Below are 19,825 nucleotides of genomic sequence, written 5' to 3'. Positions count from 1 at the left end.
CCTGAGGCGGATGCCAGGTTGATAGCTGGCACACTTGAGCAAGGATTCTGACAGGTCTCCTGACCTGGGTCCTTTTGACGTCGTTTCCTTAGTTTTTACACATGGAAACATACCCAACCCCACACTAGCTGGCCCAGCGTTGACGTGTGCAACCCTCCTCCAGGCAGTGCACCTTTCTTTTACTCTCTTTCCAGACCCTCCCACCCCTGTCCACAGTAACTCGAGCCCACGGGCTTGAATTGACCCCAGTGCCCGGTGACCCTCTAGGACAGAGCAGCACTGCCACAGCTGTTTGCCACTGAGCTGCTGGCTGGAATCCAGCCGCTGACCTTGTGCTTCACGACCAAGCGCTAGAACCACGGCACCGCCAGTGCGCGTTGCTCCCCCAAACCAGGTCACCCCATCTCCTTCCCACCTATAGCGTTTGCTTTCTACATGGTTGCCTCTTACATGTGAGTGAGGTCATGTGCTGTTGGCTGTGCAACTGACCAGTGTCATTCAGCACAGGGCTCAGCACATGCTGACGTGCATCCAGCCCGCGTTTCCCTACAGCTCCACTGAGCCCGGCGCGTGTGTTGGCTCCATTGTGCTTGTCCTTCGTGTGCTGGGACTTGCTGACTTCTGGCAGCCATGTGCGTGTTTCTGCTGGTTTCTGCCTTCACTTGGCATTGCTGGTTGTCTGGTGGTTCTGTGGTCAACTTTGGGAGGCCAGGGAGGCCTCAGAGGATGTCCAAGTTTGTCTCCCCAGGGTGAGGGACCTAGCTTGGCCAGCATCAGTGCTCAGCACAGGCTTGGACCCTTGCCCAGATCTGTCTCCTTACCCTGCTCCTTGACTAGGGCAGTGATGGGGGAGGCTGCCCTTCCCACCCCAAGGCACGCCTGCATCCACCAGAGCCTGCCTTTGCGTCCCCTTTGGGCAGGACCTCAAGTTCAGAATTCTGTTGGAGCCTAGGTTCGATGTTGGGGTGGGGTCCGTTGTGTGCTGCAGGTGGTGATGGCCGTGGCACCAGTAGCCATGGCCCCCTGCGGCAAGAGCCCCATGTACGCTGCACCTACTACTGGACTGGGTCCTCAAAGGCCAGTGCAGTTTCATGAGCATAGTGGTCGCGCGGGAGGGGGCTGGTCCTGTCCCCAGAGTGAGTCCCAGGGCTCAAAGGGGAGTGAAGCGGTGGTGTCTGGCGGGGGGCTGTGCTATGGCCCCATGCTGCTATAATGGGCACTGCTGCCGTTTCTCCCAGCGTATCTGTCTGCTCCCAGTAAGGGGCAGAGACACCCTCTTGAAGGAAAGCTTAGAGCCCTGTGGGCAGATGCAGGCACAGGCTCCAGGTTGTACCCGAAACAGCAGCCCCTCCGAGAGCATCTTGCAGTGGCTGGCTGGGGTAAACGGAGGCTCCACTGAGATCTGGGCTTCCTCCTGGCCCCAGAAGGGCTAGACTGGGGGGTCAGACAGCAAAGACTGACAGCTGCGTCCTCCCGCAGGACCTGCAGGCACAGGACCGCGCGCACCGCATCGGGCAGCAGAACGAGGTGCGCGTGCTCCGCCTTTGCACAGTCAACAGTGTGGAGGAGAAGATCCTGGCCGCCGCCAAGTACAAGCTCAACGTGGACCAGAAGGTGATCCAGGCCGGCATGTTCGACCAGAAGTCCTCGAGCCATGAGCGGCGGGCCTTCCTGCAGGCCATCCTGGAGCACGAGGAGCAGGACGAGGTGAGGGCCGCCCCGGCCCCCTCCCCGGCGTGAGTGGTGGATGCATGAGCGAGCGGCTTTCATTTTTGTTTTTGTACCTTTTTTGCACTCTTATTTTTTTCTTTTTTCATCCCTTTGGAGTAAAGGGAGTGTGGGCTGAACGGATCGAGGATGAGTACTTGTTTTTTCTTTGAAGTGGCTTTTTTTTTTCCTGACCTGCTGGTGAAAGATGCCGGATTGACAGCCCTGGAGACTGAAGTCCTCTATTTATCCACAGAGCAGACACTGCAGCACGGGCAGCGGCAGTGCCAGCTTCGCCCACACTGCCCCTCCGCCAGCGGGCGTCAACCCCGACCTGGAGGAGCCACCTCTAAAGGTGAGAGGGTAGTGCAGTCTCCATATGCCCATTCAATCCTCGGCTTCTCGGCCCACGGAGCGTGCGTGTGCGTGTGCGTGTGTGCTCTCGCTGCCCAGGTCCCCCCCGCCGCAGCCCGGCCGGGACCGCAGCCTCCCTTCCCACGGACGCCGATGCTCGCCACCGAGCTCGGCCACCGCCCACCCCGGCACCCCACAGTCAAATTAAACGTCTGACGTCTTGTAGGAAGAAGACGAAGTGCCCGATGACGAAACCGTCAACCAAATGATTGCCCGGCACGAAGAGGAGTTTGACCTGTTTATGGTAAGTGTGGCGGCCTTCTGTGCATGGGGCCTTCCAGGCTTCGGGTGTCCACCTGCCTGTGTCGGGGCTGACGGTCCCTCCAAACACATGCACCCTTCTAACTGGGAAGGTGCAACGCACAGTCTCCTTTTGGTGGTGTGACCCTTAGGCTGCCAGAACCGCCGACTGCCCATCCTCCCTTTCAGAGGGACTCAGGGCTGCCGCAGACCAAGGTGCTGCCAAGCGAGGGCCCTGCATACACACCAGCTCCCTGCCCCTGTCCAGGTGTGAAATTGGGACTGAGGTCTGGCACCCTGCCCCTCCCTGCACTCATACCAGCTCCCTGCCCCTGTCCAGGTGTGAAATTGGGACCGAGGTCTGGTACCCTGCCCCTCCCTGCACTCACACCAGCTCCCTGCCTCTGTCCACATGTGAAACTGGGACCGAGGTCTGGCACACTGCCCCTCCCTGCACTCACACCGGCTCCTTGCCCCATCGAGGTGTGAAACTGGGACCGAGGTCTGGCACACTGCCCCTCCCTGCACTCTCACCGGCTCCTTGCCCCGTCCGAGGTGTGAAACTGAGACCGAGGTTGGGCACACTGCCCCTCCCTGCACACACACACCGGCTCCTTGCCTCTGTTCAGGTGTGAAATTGGGACTGAGGTTGGACACACTGTCCCTCCCTGCACACACACACCGGCTCCTTGCCTCTGTCCAGGTATGAAATTGGGACTGAGGTTGGACACACTACCCCTCCCTGCGCACACACCGGCTCCTTGTCCCGTCCAGGTGGGAAACTGGGACCGAGGTTGGGCACACTGCCCCTCCCTGCTCTCCCCGCCGGGTGGGCAGCCCCTCCTGTGTGACCTCGCGGCTCTCCCACTCACTTCAGCCTAGGGAGCAGCACTCTCCCCACACCCCTGTCTGAGGGAGGCTGGCAGACAGCCAGGTCAGCCACCTTGGGAGCACAGGCTGCTGTTTACCTGGTGTGGCAGCGTGGTCCCCGCAGGTGGAAAGTGTGTCTCGTCCCCACCCGTGCCCCCTGGCTCGGCCTCATGTTAACGTTGCGCCCCTCTGCCCTCGCCCGCTCGTGCCCGTCTAGCGCATGGACCTGGACCGCAGGCGCGAGGAGGCCCGCAACCCTAAGCGGAAGCCGCGCCTGATGGAGGAGGACGAGCTGCCCTCGTGGATCATCAAGGACGATGCCGAGGTGGAGCGGCTGACCTGTGAGGAGGAGGAGGAGAAGATGTTTGGCCGTGGCTCCCGCCACCGCAAGGAGGTGGACTACAGTGACTCTCTGACGGAGAAGCAGTGGCTCAAGGTACCAGGAGGGCTCTGCAGCTGCGGGGGTGGGGGGGGCGCTTCTTTGGTGTCTTCACGCAGTGCCGTGCTGGAGTGTGTCAGTGAGAGAAGTGATCCTTCATTCAGTCTCTGTGTTGGGGTCAAGGAACCCTTCTGGGAGGGCCACCTCATTCCCCAGTGTCCCTCCCTCCAGGAGTGAGCTCCCTGCCCAGCCTTACAGCAGGACACATGGGGTTGTGTACCCTTGTCCAGAGAGCTGTCCAGGGAGGCCTCTGCTTCACACACCGACAAGCGTGCAATTGGCAAACAAGTTACTTAGAATTTCCACAATAAGTAAAAGTTTACAATTTTAGTCAAAAGCAAACCCAACCCTGACGTTTTTATAAAATGCCTTAAAGCAACATATCCTATTCAGTGCCACCCCAGGAATAGGCGAGCTGTAGCTAGTCTCTGTTGCCCTGCCGGGAGTTCCCCTCAGCTAACTGCAGGCCCCTGGACTGCCCAGTGTCCCTCCCTGATGCTCCAGTACTCCAGGCTTGTGAGCTCATGCTACTGAGCTGTGCACAAGCACGCCTGGGAGCCAAACTCAGGCCAGCGCACTCAGTGCCCCAGTCCTCAGCCTGCTTGAGCCAAACACACGAGGGACAGAGAAAAGGGCCTGGCAAAGGGACACAGCCTGCGGCACCCATTGGAGCAGCTTGCTCTGCATCCCAGGCAGTGGGTGCCTGTTAACACAAAGGTACCTGCAGCAGAGGCTGGCTGCACTGGCCATGTTTTCTAGCAGCTTTACACACACCACGGGCACACATGGCATGTGTGCGCGTGCACGCACAGCAAACCCACAGTGTTCAGGCAGCACTGTAGGACAGAGTAGAACTGCCCCAATGTGGTTCCAAGACTACTGTTTCTCCCTCGGAGTGGCTGGTGGTGTTGAGCTGTCTACCTTTAGGTGCTCGACCCACAGGGTCACCAGTTTTATTATTGCGCTGCCATTTGCACACCATATAATTCACCTTTTTATTTTTTTATGATTCATCTTTTTAATGTGAGCCATTCAGTGGCCATTATTGTATTGGATGGAGTTGTAGAGCATTTCTTCAACCCTAACAGGGCCCTATTTCCTGGGGCCTCCCTCCCCCACCCACCCCCAAGCCCTGAACCTCTGGTGTTGTCTGAGAATCATCCAGTTGATTCTGACTCATCGATCCACAGAGGAGAGCTGTTCCCGAGGGGCTCCTCTCAAAAACCCGCTGCTGTAGATTCATTTCTGAGTCACCGCGACCCTGCAGGACAGGAGAGAGCTGCCCCTGTGGGTCTTTGAGACTGACTTTACTGGCATAGAAGACCTATCTTTCTCCTGCTGAGTGGCTGGTGATTTCAGACTGCTGACCGCTGCATCGCCACAGCTCCTACATGACTTCTGGGCTGTCAGTTTACGGAAGCAAAGAGCCAGGTTGTTTCTCCTCTCTCCCTGGTTCCATCTCGCCTGGGCCTTCATTCCTCGAGGGTGGGGCCTCTGAGACTGGCTCCTTTAAGTCACCTTCAGGCTCATGGTGCCTCCAGTTTCCACCCCAAACCAGCTTGCTGTGACCTTCAGTCCACAGAAAGACGGTCCAGCCTCCTGTCAGTCCATTATGGACATCTGGCTTCTTTCCACTTTGGGGCCATGACAGGTCCTGCTGCTCCGAGCATGCGTGTCCATACTCTGTGCTGACACGTTTTTACTTCTCTCGGGCAGAGGTCTGGGAGTGGGACGGCCACGTCTTGTCCATTCCCACCAATAACCTCTAGTTTCTCCGCCTCGCCCACACTCACCATCGGTCTTCTGCATTATGGACACATTAGTGGGCCGGAGAAGCAGCCCTGGTGCTGCAGGGGTGCAGTGCTCCAGCGGTCTAGCAAGGGTTGGCAGGGGTCCCATCAGCCCTCCGTGGCAGTCTGCTTCTGTAAGGACAGCAGTCTCAAGAACTCTAGGGGGCAGCTCTGCTCTGCCCTTGACAGCCCCTCGGGATAGGATTGCCTTAACCACAGGCAGGCCTGCCGGCTGGAACAGTTCCTCATTTAACTCGGATCTGTGTTTCCCTGATAACGGAAGACCTTGCACATCCTTCTACATGCTTATGGGCCATTCGACCGTCTTTCGGGAAATGTCTCCTCAGATTTTTAATGGGTTAGAACTGCCTTTATTGTTGAGTTGCAAGAGTTCTTTCTAAATCACCCTGTTTGGATGTGTGACTTGCAGATATTTATTTACCTGTGTGTTCTGTTTTGTGGAGAAAGGTGAGGCATGCACTTCTGTAAAGAATTAGTTTCAGTCACTGTGAGTCAGAAACGACTTGATAGTGGTGAGTTTGGGGGATTTTCCGCCCGTCCACTTGCTTGATGGTGTCCTTTGGAGCTCAGCTCTTGTGAGTGTTGCTGTTCAGTGTCTCTAGTTTTGTCGTTTGTGCTTTCTATATCATAGCTAAGAATGTGTTGCCAAGCTCAAGGTCACGAGGATTTGCTCCTATGCTTCCTTTCTCAAAGACTTTTGTAACTTGAGCCTCTCATACCCATCTGACCCATCTTGGGTTCCGTTTTGGTACTGTATGAGCGACAAGTCCGACGTTATGCTTCGCCTGTGACAGACTGCGAAACACACACCCAGAGCCCTTTAACAGGCGGCAGTACCCACTGCACTGGTTTGAGGAAGCCCCTCTGGGGCCACTCATCCCAACACATCTGAGTGCTGCTCATCATTGCTCATCTACGGTGACCTGGGGGTTCCGGCACCCCAAGTTCCTTTTCTTAAAGCTGCTATGACAAATGTCCAGAGGCTCAGTGACTCAAACTGCAGGACTGTCTTCTCCCAAAGATCCCGGTTCCCATGAGGCTCTAAGGCAGTGGTTCTCAACCTTCCCAAGGCCGCGACCCTCTAATAGAGTTCCTCATGTGGTGGTGACCCCCCCAACCATAAAATTATTTTCATTGCTATTTCATAGTTAATTTTGCTACTATTAATGAGTCGAGCACCCCTGTGAAAGGGTTGTTCAACCTCCAAAGGGGTCGCGACCCATAGGTTGAGAACCACTCCTCTAGGGAGAAGCTTTTGTCGGGCTGTATCGAAGCTCCTGGTGCCCCTAATTCCAGGCTGAACCTACCCCTTGGCATGGCCTCCTTCTTCCCTGCACCTGACTGGAGCCTGGCCGGCCAGCTAACCCCAACATAACCTTGTCTCTGTCCGTAACATAGCACCTTCACAAAACAACAGCACATTCGGAGATCCAGGCAGGAATTAATTTGGGGGACACTGCTCATCCCCTGAAGAAGTCCAGGGGGCCTAATGAGGCATGCATTGGGCTGCTAACCACAAGGTCAGCAGTTCAAACCCACTAGCCATTCTCGGTGGGAAAAAGATGAGACATCTTTTCTCATAAAGATTCCCAGCTTGGAAACCCCTGGGGACAGTTCTGCTCAGCCCTGCTGGGTCGCTATGATTTGGAGTCAACTGAAAGGCCCTGAGTTTGGGGTTTGAGTTTCATTTACCCACTGTACCCCCATGCCTGCCCCTCTCCCTCCAGGGTGGTATTGGTACCTAGATCTCTGCCCCCAAAGTGCCATCGGCCCGAGCACGTCTCCTCCCCCACATGCAGGGAATCCCTTGTGCCCCTTTCTGGTACACATCATCATGCTTGGGCAGTCTTTCTCGCTGCTGCCTCCTGGGCCCACCTCAGTGCCAGCGCTCATCTGGCCCTCTGGGTCCAGGCCCCACGCCCCCTCTTTTGAGGCCCAGCTCCTAGGGAGCCCAGGCACTCAAGACTTCCTCTTCAGGGAGAAACCCTGCACGTACATACGTACGTTCTCCTTCGCCAGGGGAACGGCCTGCGTTGGGCTTTTTTTTGCCCACAGTCGTCCATAGATTGTCTCTGAGCTCAGCAGTTTACGTCTTAGACTATCTTAAAGTCACATACTAATCATGGTTTTGCTTAGAATTGGGAGGGGTGGGGGGTGGGGGGGTGGATACTACTCAATGCCCTGGAACAGGGGGCACTGTGCAGTGACAGTAAGAATGACATATAGAGAAGTGACAGGCAAAAAGTCACAATACAGGGACCAGGGAAATGCGTTCCCAGGGGGTCTCTGAGGCTTGAAAGTCCCAGTTTTTCTTTGTGTGCCCAGAGCAGAGCAAAGGTTCTTCTCTGGAGCAGGGGCACAGCACTGTGCCTCTGTCTTTAAGGCCAGGCGTGGTGGGTACCTGCTGGTGAGGCCGGGCTAGCACTGCTTGACACTGGTGCCCTGCTGTCACTGCCTGAGTGACCATTGGCCCCAAACTGGAGGGACTGTCGAAGCAGCCTGTGCCGCCCACCCCCACCCTCTGCGGGCCCGGGGCAGGGCTGCGGTGTGGCGTCCTCCTCTTGTGGATACGGGTGCTGGCTGTCCTATTTTGCTACTATTGACCCTGAAGGCCATCGAGGAGGGCACGCTGGAGGAGATTGAAGAGGAGGTCCGGCAGAAGAAATCGTCGCGAAAACGCAAAAGGGACAGTGACGCCGGCTCCTCCACACCGACCACCAGCACCCGCAGCCGAGACAAGGATGACGAGAGCAAGAAGCAGAAGAAGCGCGGACGACCTCCCGCCGAGAAGCTCTCCCCGAACCCTCCCAACCTCACTAAGAAGATGAAGAAGATCGTGGATGCCGTGATCAAGTACAAGGACAGGTAAGTGGAGGCGCTGGCTGGGAGGGCGCTGTTGGCAGGTGTTTGGGGGCCTCTCAGCGGGGGGACGGGCCGAGCACTGTATGCAGGGACAGCCTGAGGAAAGAGGTCTGGGGAGCGTGTCTTTGGCAGAGGTAGCCCAAGTGGAAAGGTCCTGGAAAAACAGGTGGTTTAGTAAGAAGCATCCAGGCAGCAGGTGGCAGGAACTGATGGGACCACACCAGGGGGGCTGTGTGTCTAGAGCAGAGCACAACGGCTTTTTGTTCTAGCCCTCTCCCCCCTGCTGCCTCCATGCTCAGTGTGACCCGAGCGTCACCCAGAACCCTGCTCTCTGCGGAGCCCCACTTCAGATAGCAAGATCCCTGCCCTCGCAGGGCCCAGTGTGGCCACAGCCGGGGGTGGGTCCTGGCGTCTCGAGTGGATGGAACCCTATTTTGACAGGAAAAGCAGGCAGGAACTCTTCTGCAGCTTCCAGGAGGCCCATGTGCAGTCCCCTTTGCCAGGCAAGTGTGCGGGTCACCAGGGCATTGAGGGCACTATGCCCACACCAGACCCAGGATTCGGCTTCTTTCCCCAGTAGCTTGTATTTCTTTTCTAGAATGTTGTGGGCCTTCCTTGTAGAGCCTGATTTTATAGTAATGATTTGAAGCACAGGGTGGGTGGAAGAATCTTATTTGTTGGCAGGGGTGGATGTTTAGGGATGAGCCCTCAGTTTGGGTCCTTTGGAAAGATTTTTTTTTAAAGCAGTTTATTGGAGACTTACATATATTATAACAAACCCTACATCTCTTATCTTAAGCGGACATGTACAATTATTGGCTTCAACAACTTCAAACATTATCTTTCTTCGTGATCCCTTTGATAGCATCTTTTTTGTCCCCTTCCTCACGCTGCCACCCCTGCGAATCTTTAATATATTATGTATTACGGTTGTTGTTTATACATAACTTACTCACTTACTGTCCTGGTGTTCCTCCACCGACGGGGGTTATCTGCCATCATTGCTCTCCATCCCTTGTCTTCCTGGAAACATTGCTCCCCTTACTGTGTCTGAGGGAGTTTGTCTTAACTGAATTCTTTACATTGAAAGCTCTCATCTGTGCCAGGATCGCGAGGTAGGATAGATAACAGTGGGGGAGGAAGGATTGGAGAACTAGTGGAGTGTCGTGTATCTCATCGGTGCTAAACTGCCCCTGAGTGCATTTTCTCCTCTGTGCAGCCCCTCAGCGCGGGGATGTCCCAGTTATCCCCGGATGGGCTTTGGTCTCCATCACCTCAATGAGGTGGTTTACTTTTTGAATTAAGATGTCTGTTCCTATCAACACCTCACGATCACACAGGCTGGTGCGCTTCTTCCATGTGGGCTTTGTTGCTTCCCTGCCAGATGACTGCTTATTTGGCGTCAAGATTTTAAGACCCCAGGCACTATATCTTCTAGTAACCGGATATCATTTGCTTTCTTCGCCATATTTATTTATGCATCCAGTTTGTCTTCAGTGATCGTGTTGAGGTGGTGGGCAGCGCCCACTGCCACATTATTATAACAGAGTGCTCTGTGTTGAGGGAATACTTAGTAAGTAGAGGCTCAGAGTCCATCTACTGCCTCAATATATTGCCATATAAATATATGTACCTAGGCCAATACCCCTACTCTTATATATTAATATACTTACATATGTATATTCTATGTTTGTACCTCTATAGTTTTGCTTTGTAGTTCTTTCCTCAATTTCCTTTTACCTTCCTCCTGTGAAGCAAATTCCACAAATAAAAAATAAGTAAAAGACCAGCAGTTATTTAAAATGTGGCATTATGAAATATGCAAAACCCCGTGAACGTAACAGACCCCAGTTTAGTTCTGCTCTTGTGGGGAGAATGGAAGAATGACTTAAAATTCAGGAGCCCTGGTGACCCGGTGGTTCAAGTGCTCGTCCACCAATGGAAAGGTCGGCGGCTTAAGCCCACCGCCTGCGGTGCTGCCGTGAGCCGTGGTCATGAGCTCTCACACAAGCTCACCGCCTCAGAAACCTGCCCCGTTGGGTCGACACAGACAGCATCAACTGGACAGCAATGGGTCTTCCTGGCCAGCCATGACCCCAGCTTCTCACCATACTTAAACATTCACTTAACATGGATCACAGGCATCAACATGAAAGGTAAAGCCATCCTAGAACCATGTTTCCTAAAGGGGGCGATGCCAACACCATCACCCCCCGCCCCACCCCCACTCTCGCAAGCTTCACGGGAATGATCCAGAAGTCCTGCAAAAGTACATATCTACCCGCCCTTCATCTTGGATCATGTTCAAACATTTTTAGTTGTTGGGTGTACTGAGGGAAAATAAGTTTGGCAGCCCATGTTCTTGAGCAGCGGTTCTCAACCTGTAGGTCTCGGCCCCTTTGGGGGTCCGACCGTCCTCTCACAGGGGTCGCTGGACTCATCACAGTAGTAAAACCACAGTGATGAAGTAGCAACGAAAATACTTTTATGTTTGGGGGTCACCGCATGAACTGTATGAAAGGGTCGCGGCGTGAGGAAGGTAGAAGAGAATCCCCATGACCCTAAGAGCAGCACAGAACCGCTCCCCGGGGGCTGCCGACCGACGACTCCGCGTGTGTCGAGGGGCACTCCATGGTGTCTGCAGCGGGGGTTTCAGGAGTAGATGGCTGGGCTTTGGCTGTGCTGTCCTCCGTCTGTCTGCTTGGAGAGTCACATTCTCAGTCAAGTGGGCCAGCTGGAAACGTGTGCCTGGAAAGCCCCGAGTCCCTCACACCTCCCATGAGACTCAGACTGCCACCCATTGGGGAGCCCTCAGACTCTCTTACCTGCCTGCCCCACCCCGGGACGGGACCAGGAGATACTGAAATTGAAAACCTGTGTTCAAGGACACATCATTGAGACTATGAAGCCCATGAAAAGACCAACCTAATGTAAAAACGGGCACAAGGTCCAACTGCACGGACACTTGACTGCAGAGCATTTCCAGGGGAGCGCTCAGCATGTGGCGAGGTGCTCAGTGGCACTTTACTGGCACCAGAACCTCTAGGAAATGCGCAGGAAAGCCAGTGCAGGGCACCTCCACTGCTCGCCACCCTGGCTCCAGCTGCCCTCCCCTCCCACACCGCTGGGGGGGAGGGTGGGGAGGCCACACCTCTGACGAATGCCCTGTAGCCCTAGAGAACTGAGGGCCCGCGCCACCAGCGTCCAGATGTCTTTATTCATAATAACCTACATGGAAGCTGACCGCCCACAGGAGAACCCAGAACCACTGTTGAGTGAAGGAGCCAGACACTGGAGAGGACCTGCTGTGTGCTCCCAGTGTGAGACAGCCACAACTTGCTTTGTGGTGGTGGACACTGGGAAATAGGGCGTTGACCATGAAGGGGCACAAGAGAGCCTCGGAGTGCAGGAAGGTTCTCTGTCTAGGTCTGAGTGGTGGGTACGTAAAGCACTCACCAAGGTGTACGGTTAAAGTGTGTGCATGCATGTTCCCATTGTGCTGCGATCCCCAAGGTCAACAATTTGAAACCACCAGCCAGCGGCTCCACAGGAGAAAGACGGGTTTCTTGTTTGTTTGTTTGTTTGTTTGTTTGTTTTCGGGAACCCACTAAGGGCCAGGGGAGTTGGGGGGGGGTGCGCCCCACTATGAGTTGACATCAAATCGAAGCAGTGACTTTGTTTTGTTTGGTGCCTTGGGTGGATTGGTGGTGTTTTTAGAATGATTGGACCCGGCATGCTGATCTGGCCATTGAGGCCGTGAGTGTTCTCGAAGGAGAAACATAAGTCAGGAGCCAGTGCATTTTCTTAGTCCTTCTATGGCTTGTTGGAGAAGCCTTGTCCGTCATCGTAGCATGTGGCAAAAGAGAATGGCTCCCGCAGTGGGCAAACCGGTCTTCCAGCCTGAGACATTTGAACCAGTTATTGAGGTTCAGGGCCCACCTTATTGAGACAGTTAGATACCTCTAGGGATTTGGGGGCAGGCCTTGCACGAGACCAGCGATCTCAGCCCTAGGACTGTACATGTAGCATGTGTCACACGAGAGCTCAGGGCCCCTCCATGGACAACCTCCTCCAATCCTACTGGAAGTGATCCGAGGAACCCCAGGTGGCAAAGCAGGAACCATGCTAACCGTAGTTATTACAGGAAGCCACCCACGTGACTCAGAGACGCATCCTGTTGGAGATGGAGGCTGGGCGTGCCACCCCCCAGAACCTGCATGGGTGCCCTCAGCAGGCTGGGCAGGGCCCAGACACTCAAGAAGACAGTCATCTTTTTCTGGATGAAAAGCTACCTCATTTGTGAGATAACTCCCAAAGATAACACCAGAACATAAACGTGAAATATTTTAACCAGAAGGCTTTTATCTTCTTAAATGTGACCCTATAAGCTGAAACCTAGACACGGTTCAGTCTCTTGGGAAACAGCTCCTAAGACGACAGTCTCTCTGGCTTCTGAGCGAACTGTATAGTTCAGACTTCCCGCCCCTCGTGGGCCTTCTGCTTCTTCATCTGAGGGACCCACGGCACTTCTGCTCTGAGCGCTCTTGCTGCAGCCCTTGGGGAGAGGGCACAGATGGACATCAGCCCAGGGCAGAGCCCAGGAAAGGCCCCTTCCACCCCGTGTCTCTCCCCATGAAGCCAGGCACAGGACTAACTTCGGTGGCAGAGATGTGAGATGGTGCAGCGTGCTGCCAGCCGTGGAAGCTCACCTCTGCCTGGTGGCTAGATTTCCCATCAGGCATGTAGACATGGATGCCCACGGGCTAGCTTAAGTGCCCCCTCTCCAGAGGCTGTTCTGATACCACATTCTTCAAATCCCAGTGGTGGCCTGCCTGAGGTCCCCAGACAGACCAACATACTTATCAAGCAGACCATTCCAAGGGAATGGGGCCCTGCCTGCAGGAGCTGAGGGCAGACACTGGTCAGCCTCAGGGGAGGCCTCTGGGCATCTGGCTGCCGCCCTTCCTCACCACCTGACCACCCCACATGGCAGGAAACACAGGTGAAAATTTGGCACAGAGCACCTCCTGTGTTTGTCTCAAACCTGCAACTTTCCAGGAGAGAGAACAAAACATTGGAGGAAGGTGTTTGGATTAAAATGAAATATCCATTTAATTTCCAGAATACTGTAATCTGCTGAGGAATCCTGATGGCGCCGTCAGGTCAGCTTTGGCTGTAACCACAAGGTCAGCAGTTCAAACCCACCAGCCGCTTCACAGGAGGAAGATGAGGCATTCTGCCCCTTTAAGGATGTACAGTCCCAGAGACCCTGTATTATATAGGGTTTGGGGTTTTAGTATAACCAGCCTGAACGCTATCATGGAGTTGAAGTTGGCTTCTGAAGAGTGGACCCTCCCAGCTCGGTCACTGGGTTTGTGCTGAGTGAAGACCCCTGCTACACAGAAGTCTGACAGCCACCCCAGCCGGGTGCTGAATTTCCGCCTGGAAGGAGGAAGCCCAGCTCTGAAGGATACGTAGTGCCACCCTTGAGCCGATGGCCTCAGGGAGAGTAGCCCACTTGCCTGGCAGCTGGAGTCTTTCTGAATGTTACTTCTCTGGCTTTTCCTTTTTAACTCATCTGCAGCCTGCCCCTCCAACCCTTCAGAGCCCCCTTGTGCTCCTAGCCAATGGTGGTCCCCAGCACTGAGGTGTCCCGAGGCTGCTCTGTGTGGGGTTGTACTGGGCACTACACCAGAACAACCCTTAGGGAGATCAACGATCCATGTGGTCCGTATAGGCATGGGCCATCCATGGAGCAGAGCAGGAGGGGTGACGTGGGGTCACCATGAAAAGGGGGCAGAGTGAATGGGGACAATCTGGAACTGAGGAGCTGGGCCTGCAGGGGGCGCTGTGGGCCAGAAACACCTTCACCTGGATGACTTGAAATCTCATGTTGCCTTGGTCTGTCAAGACAAGAATGAAAATAAAGACTAAGAGGGAATTTTTGCTTCAGAGTCTAATAAGCATGCAGGAAAGTAAGGGTTGGCCGTGGGCCTTGCCATCGGGCTGTGTCACACCACTTGGTGTTGTCGTTCCTTGGTGCCTTACAGGGTAGGATCCCGACTGACTTGGCCCACCTCCTCCATTTCAGAAATAACATTACTTGGCACCCTTGGAAATGTAACGATTGTGTGCCGTAGCCCCGTATCCAGGTTAAAATGTAGGTCTCTGCTTTTACAGACCCCCTAGGGGCCAAAATCAGCCACTTTAGGAAACATTGCCTTAGAGGCCTGGGCAGACAGCTGGTGGCTGAGGCATGGAGGGCACCGGCTCCAGACCCCAAGGTCCGTGTCGAGTGCCTCAGAGAGGTGCCGCCGTCTCGGGCAGGCACGAGAGGACCATGCAGTGGGAAGCCTGACTCCGGTGCTATGGCCAGGTGGGTCTGCAAGGGGATGCCCCTGGATCAGGGTTGCAGCTCTTGAGCTTGACAGTGGTGCCAAGGCCAGGGGAGGGGCATCCTCATCCTTAGGAGACGCTCTTTGGCGGTGGCTACAGTTTATGCTCAGGAAATGCTATCATGGGTCAGCCACCCAGGCTCATCCTCCCGGGGTTACTCTGTCTGACACGTCCCCCAGTCAGGAGGCAGTGACCACATTGGTGTTTTCAGAGGTAGTGTGGGCATGTTACCCACCCCCTTCTGTGCCTCAGTTTCCAAGGTGCTGCATGGAGTTGTGTGGAAGCCCGAATGAGCTCATGTGGGCCAGGCACTTTGCTCAGAAGCCAACCTGAACTTTTCTGTTAATGAGCTGCAGGGTCGCTATCGAGTGGACCAGGGGCCCCTGGACCCAGGATGTGCATGGCTGGCCACCATGGCCAAGGCCTGCGTTCCTCTGCTTGGACACGTTTGGTACCTCCTTGTCTAGCATCCAGAAGCATTGTGATTCTTGGGAGTAGAAATGTCCCTTGTTGTGTGAGAGAGAATCCAGGCTCAAGAGACACCAGTCCAATAACCTCTGATGGCATACTGAGCTATGCACTGGGCTGCTAACCCCAAAGAGACACCCGCCCACGGAAGGCTGTTGGCTGCAGCCTTGTAAGGGAGCCAGCCCCGCAGTGGGGCCATGTCTCCCCGTGCACTGCAGGCTCACGGGGAGGCAGATTCGGAGGGAAGGTGAGGGCACTGGTGGGCAGGAGGCAGCTCTTGAGGGAGCAAGGACACCCAGGCCTCCAGCCGAGTTTCAGGAAGGCCAACTGGGAGCAGGCAGGTAGGGCTGCTGTTCCATCTGCTTGTACCCAGTGTGGAACCAGGCACTTGGTGGGCTCTGGCCAGATGGAGTACCCTAACTGGCCACCGGACTGGCAGGAGACAGGAAGAGTGATGCACTTTCTAGCCACACTCACCCACAACCCCCAAGCCAGACTGAGCATGGCCCAAAACTGTGGGCACTGCCCTGTGGCTAGAAGCTCCACCTGCCCCCTTTGTGGGGCTCACTCCACCCCCGGCCTCACTCTGCTGCTGCAGTGCATGAGTGAGCGCCGTCCCTGTGGAGACACATGACAGGGAGGCAGCTGGCTGGAGGTGTCCCTGGACCTCAGCTGGAATGAAAACGTGAAAGCCCAGGAGCGTGCAGGCAGAGGAGCTCAGCTCAGCCAGGTCTCGGCCTCAACCCCCCTCTCGCAGCAGTCAGTAAACAAGGCCGCACTAAAGTCGAGGGGAGGGGACTGGTGTTGTCGGGCCGACTGGGCTCAGTAAATAGGGAATCACTGAAAAAGCAAGTCCGAACTTCCAGCCAAAAGGCCGCTCAGATAAAACAAGAAAGCTGCACTGATAAGAATCTAAGCCTCCAAGGGAAAGGTGAAGGCAGGAATGCAAACAACTGCCTTTGTCCCCATCACCAGGATGTGGTAACAGCCCACAGCTCCTCCCAAGCACACCAGGGAGCAGTGCCCAGCCAGGAGAAGGGAGCCCTGGGACACGCTGCCATGGACAGCTTCTGGCAGAGTAAAGGCAGCCGCTGCTAAGGACCACTCTCTGACCTCCATACAGAGCCCTTGCGGCTTTTTTACTTACGATCTTACTTAGTTACTCAGATAAAATAAGCCCCTCTGTAGAAATCAGACTGTTGAGTGGGTTCTGAGTCCTCCGGGCGGCCTCTGCAGGACAAGAACGAACTGCCCCTGCCTCAGGGCCTGTCCGAGGCTGTCCCTCTTCCTGGACGCAGACTGCCACACCTTGCTCTCCTTGAGAGCACTGCTTGTCTCTGAGCCAGCAGCCGGCAAGGCTCCTTAGCAACCAGAAATTGGTGCTGGTTACCGGGGGTGGCAGGGAGGGAGAACCGGAAATCATTGCTTGCTGGGCAGTGGGTTTCCATGGACAGCGGTGTGAGAATGAGTACACAATTTGAACAGACTCGGTGTCCCTGAACTGTCCCTGTGGAGGTGTTTGTGTGGGTGTCTGTCTGACTGCGCAGACTGTCACTGTAGACTGGGGTGGATCTGATGTTCCTTCTGGTTTCAGCTGCCACAGCTCTACCACTGAAAGCCTCAGCAGAGCTGCAGGCCCACCTTAGGGAGGCCGACTGGCCGTTGTTCCAGAAGGAAGGACGTGTGAGCAAGCCCTGGGACCCGGCTCTGGCTGCTGTTCCCGCTCACTGGCTTCCTCCTCGTGCTGTTGTCTGTTTTAAGAGCACGTCCAATCACACCCCTAGTTCAGCGGTTCTCAACCTGTGTGTCTCGACCCCTTCGGGGGTCGAACAACCCTTTCACAGGGGTTACCCGATTCATCACGGTAGCCAAATGACAGTGATGAAGTAGCAACAGAAATAATGTTGTTGTTGGGTGTCCCCACCACATGAGGAACCGTGTGAGAGGGTCGCGGCCTGAACGAAGGGGGAGAACCGCTGCTCTAGTTGGATGGTAGTGTCTGTTGGCACATTGGGGCCACACACGTGGGCACCGGTTCACACCCCTGGGGGACAAATGGGAGGTTCGTTTGTCTTGGCAGCACACAGGAGTCCTTGTCGAGCTCCACAGCTCAGGGCTCTGGCAGCCTCAAGGCCTTACAAGCCTGCAGCTGGGTCAGGTCAGTCACCAGCATCGGCCAGTTTGTCTCTGCAGTCTGGACTGGATTCCTAGGGCTGACCTTGAGAGGGAGGCTCCGGAATCTTCCCAGCATTCCTACCCCGCTGCTGTCAGGGTGGAACATTCCAGGCTGGCTCACCAAGTTGTTGGAGCTGGTCTCATGAGCACGAGAAGCCTCACGCTCACTCTGGGTAGGGGTTGAGGCAAGTGTGCTCTGGAACAGGGCAAAGAGGGTGGGGCAGTGAGACAGCCCTTCCCCAGCAACAGAGTAACCAGGGCACCAAGCCCAGGCTCAGATCCCACCCCTAACCCTGAGCCCTCCACCCAGAACCCCTCGATTGCCTCCATTCAGCAGTGTTGACTGAGCACAAGAGACCGGGTGAGGGGGTCTGGTTGGGCGACGGGATGCTGGGCACTGCCATGGGGAAAAGCACGGCCTCACGAACTCCGAAGGTGGACGTGGGCACTGGCGGAGCCCCTGGAAAGAAACGGTATCGTCAACAGACGTCTGCTAGCACGACGGGACAGCACTGAGGCAGGAGGAAAGCACTGCGATTTCGACTCGGGAAGATGCGGGCGAGCAGCCCTCGTGGCGTGATGGGCGATGTGTTGGGATGCCAACTGCAGGATCTGCTGTTTGACACCTGCACACGCTTGTGGGAGAAAGATGGGGCTTTCCACACACGTAGGAGTTACAGTCTCTGAAAACTGCGGGGGCAGGTCTACACTGCCCTACAGCATCAGCTCAGTGGCCATACGTTTTTTGCAGGATCTATTCATCAAAAGACAGGAGGACAAGGACACAGCCAGGGAGCAGCAGGGAGGTTTACAGGAGAGAGCACAGCAAAGACCCAGCCTGTCCTCAGAGAGCCCACTTTACACCACAGAGGACGGACAAACAGACAGACAGACCGAGGGGGCAGGTGCAGAGGAAGCTAAGCCCTTCCCTACCCCACACCACATTTCCAGGAGTCGTGTACCCCAAGACGGTACACTGTGTCCCTAGCTGCTGCTGGACACCAACCTGGGCAGGAGAACTGTCATATAGTTGCAGTGTGTGCCCCCCACAGAGCACGGGCCCCCCACCAAGCATGAGTGCTGCCCACGCAGCCACAGGCCATGAAGGAGAGGGGCCAGCCCAGCACACCTGCACCATCTGAGTATGGGGTATAGGCAGGGCCCTGAGGGACCGGGGTGCTAGCGGGGGAGGTGGTTTGGGGCTCAGAGAGCCACTGAGGTGAGGGCAGGATCCTGAGCTACCTGCAGAGCAGCACCTGCGTGGGCTGAGGAGCAGCAGGGGCAGAGCACAGATGGAAGTGTGGTCAGAGGGATGATTGGGGCCCCAGCAGCCTGGTGGGGAGCACGCCATGAGGATCGCCAATGGCGTCTGGGCAGGTGGAAGCACTGTGCCCACCTCGCTGATGGAGAGGACTGGCAAGCCCACCTGTAGCCCTCTCACATCCCATCCCAGGCTGCCCTTCCCTGTTTGTTGTCCAGAGCAGGGTGTCGGGCTGGAGCTGGGGGGCTTTTCTTTCTCCCACCGCTTTGTTAGAGGGCGTCCTGTGGATGTTGGGCCGAGTGCCGAGTTCCTCTGTGGAGCCCATGAGCTACTGCAGCTATGACCTCATGACCCGAGTGCATAACACCACCAGCAGCTCACCGGCCAGGCCACCCTCAACCCTGGGCAGGGCTTTTCACCCACAAGACGGCCTGCTGGTGCCTGTGGCATGAATGAGGCAGGTCACAGCTAGCCTATTTGGACAGAGAGACAGAGTATTGTGTACTGGGAGTGAGGCTGATGCTTCTGGCAGCCTCTCTGAGGGTGCCGTGTGTGTGTGTGTGTGTGTGTGTGTGTGTGTGTGTGTGTGTGTGTGTCCATGAGAAGGAAGGGATGCCTAACACGTTCCCTGGGGTGTCTGCCTGGAGCGGGCAGTCGAGCCCATCCCTGTATTCTCTCCATGAGACCCAGGTCTAGCATTCAGCCACAGACCCCGATGTGATGATCCCTGCCCACAGAGCACAGTCCTGCACTGCTCTCCCTGCAGGGCGGCCTGCGTCTGCATTGGCTGGGCCGTGCCTGGCTCTCGTGTGTTCCTGGCAGATGCAAATGCACTCCAGTTGCCTGGAAGCCAGCGCACTAGAGACCGGGGTGGCTCATCCTTGACATTCTGTGACAGCCACTCCTGAAAGGGGAGAGGAAACCACCTTTTCTGGTGCTGCCTTCCTTGGGACCGATTCCCGGCCAGAAAGGAGCCCCCGGCAGGCTGTTTCTCCATCAGAACAAGTGAAATCGGTGGCTCTAACCTGCCTCTGAGGGTGGTGGGACTGTGTGTGCTTGCAGGGCCCAGGGCAAGAGTGGGTGGTACCCGATGAGCAGGAGTGTTGATGGCGCTACTTGGGAGAGGAGGGGGTGGATCTCAGGATGCCCAGAAACCACAAACTGAAGGCCCTGGCCGACCAT

The 19,825-nt window shown here is 55.8% G+C and overlaps 1 protein-coding gene across 1 annotated transcript in view; it reads left to right on the top strand.

The window, feature by feature from the left end:
* SMARCA4 (SWI/SNF related, matrix associated, actin dependent regulator of chromatin, subfamily a, member 4) overlaps positions 1-19,825 on the top strand; it is a 74,681-nt gene that overhangs the window by 50,238 nt on the left and 4,618 nt on the right. The window contains exons 25-29 of the mRNA XM_045290289.1: positions 1,480-1,707; positions 1,964-2,062; positions 2,288-2,365; positions 3,449-3,667; positions 8,084-8,346. Coding sequence (XP_045146224.1) covers positions 1,480-1,707; positions 1,964-2,062; positions 2,288-2,365; positions 3,449-3,667; positions 8,084-8,346 — 887 coding nt within the window. The remainder of the gene's footprint in view (positions 1-1,479; positions 1,708-1,963; positions 2,063-2,287; positions 2,366-3,448; positions 3,668-8,083; positions 8,347-19,825) is intronic.

This window comes from Echinops telfairi, unplaced genomic scaffold (assembly GCF_000313985.2).
Source record: "Echinops telfairi isolate 266 unplaced genomic scaffold, ASM31398v2 ScPeMD7_36;HRSCAF=134, whole genome shotgun sequence".
Taxonomy (NCBI): domain Eukaryota; kingdom Metazoa; phylum Chordata; class Mammalia; order Afrosoricida; family Tenrecidae; genus Echinops; species Echinops telfairi.
The sequence above is the reverse complement of the archived record's forward strand: the minus strand, read 5'-3'. Positions and strand labels throughout refer to the sequence as shown.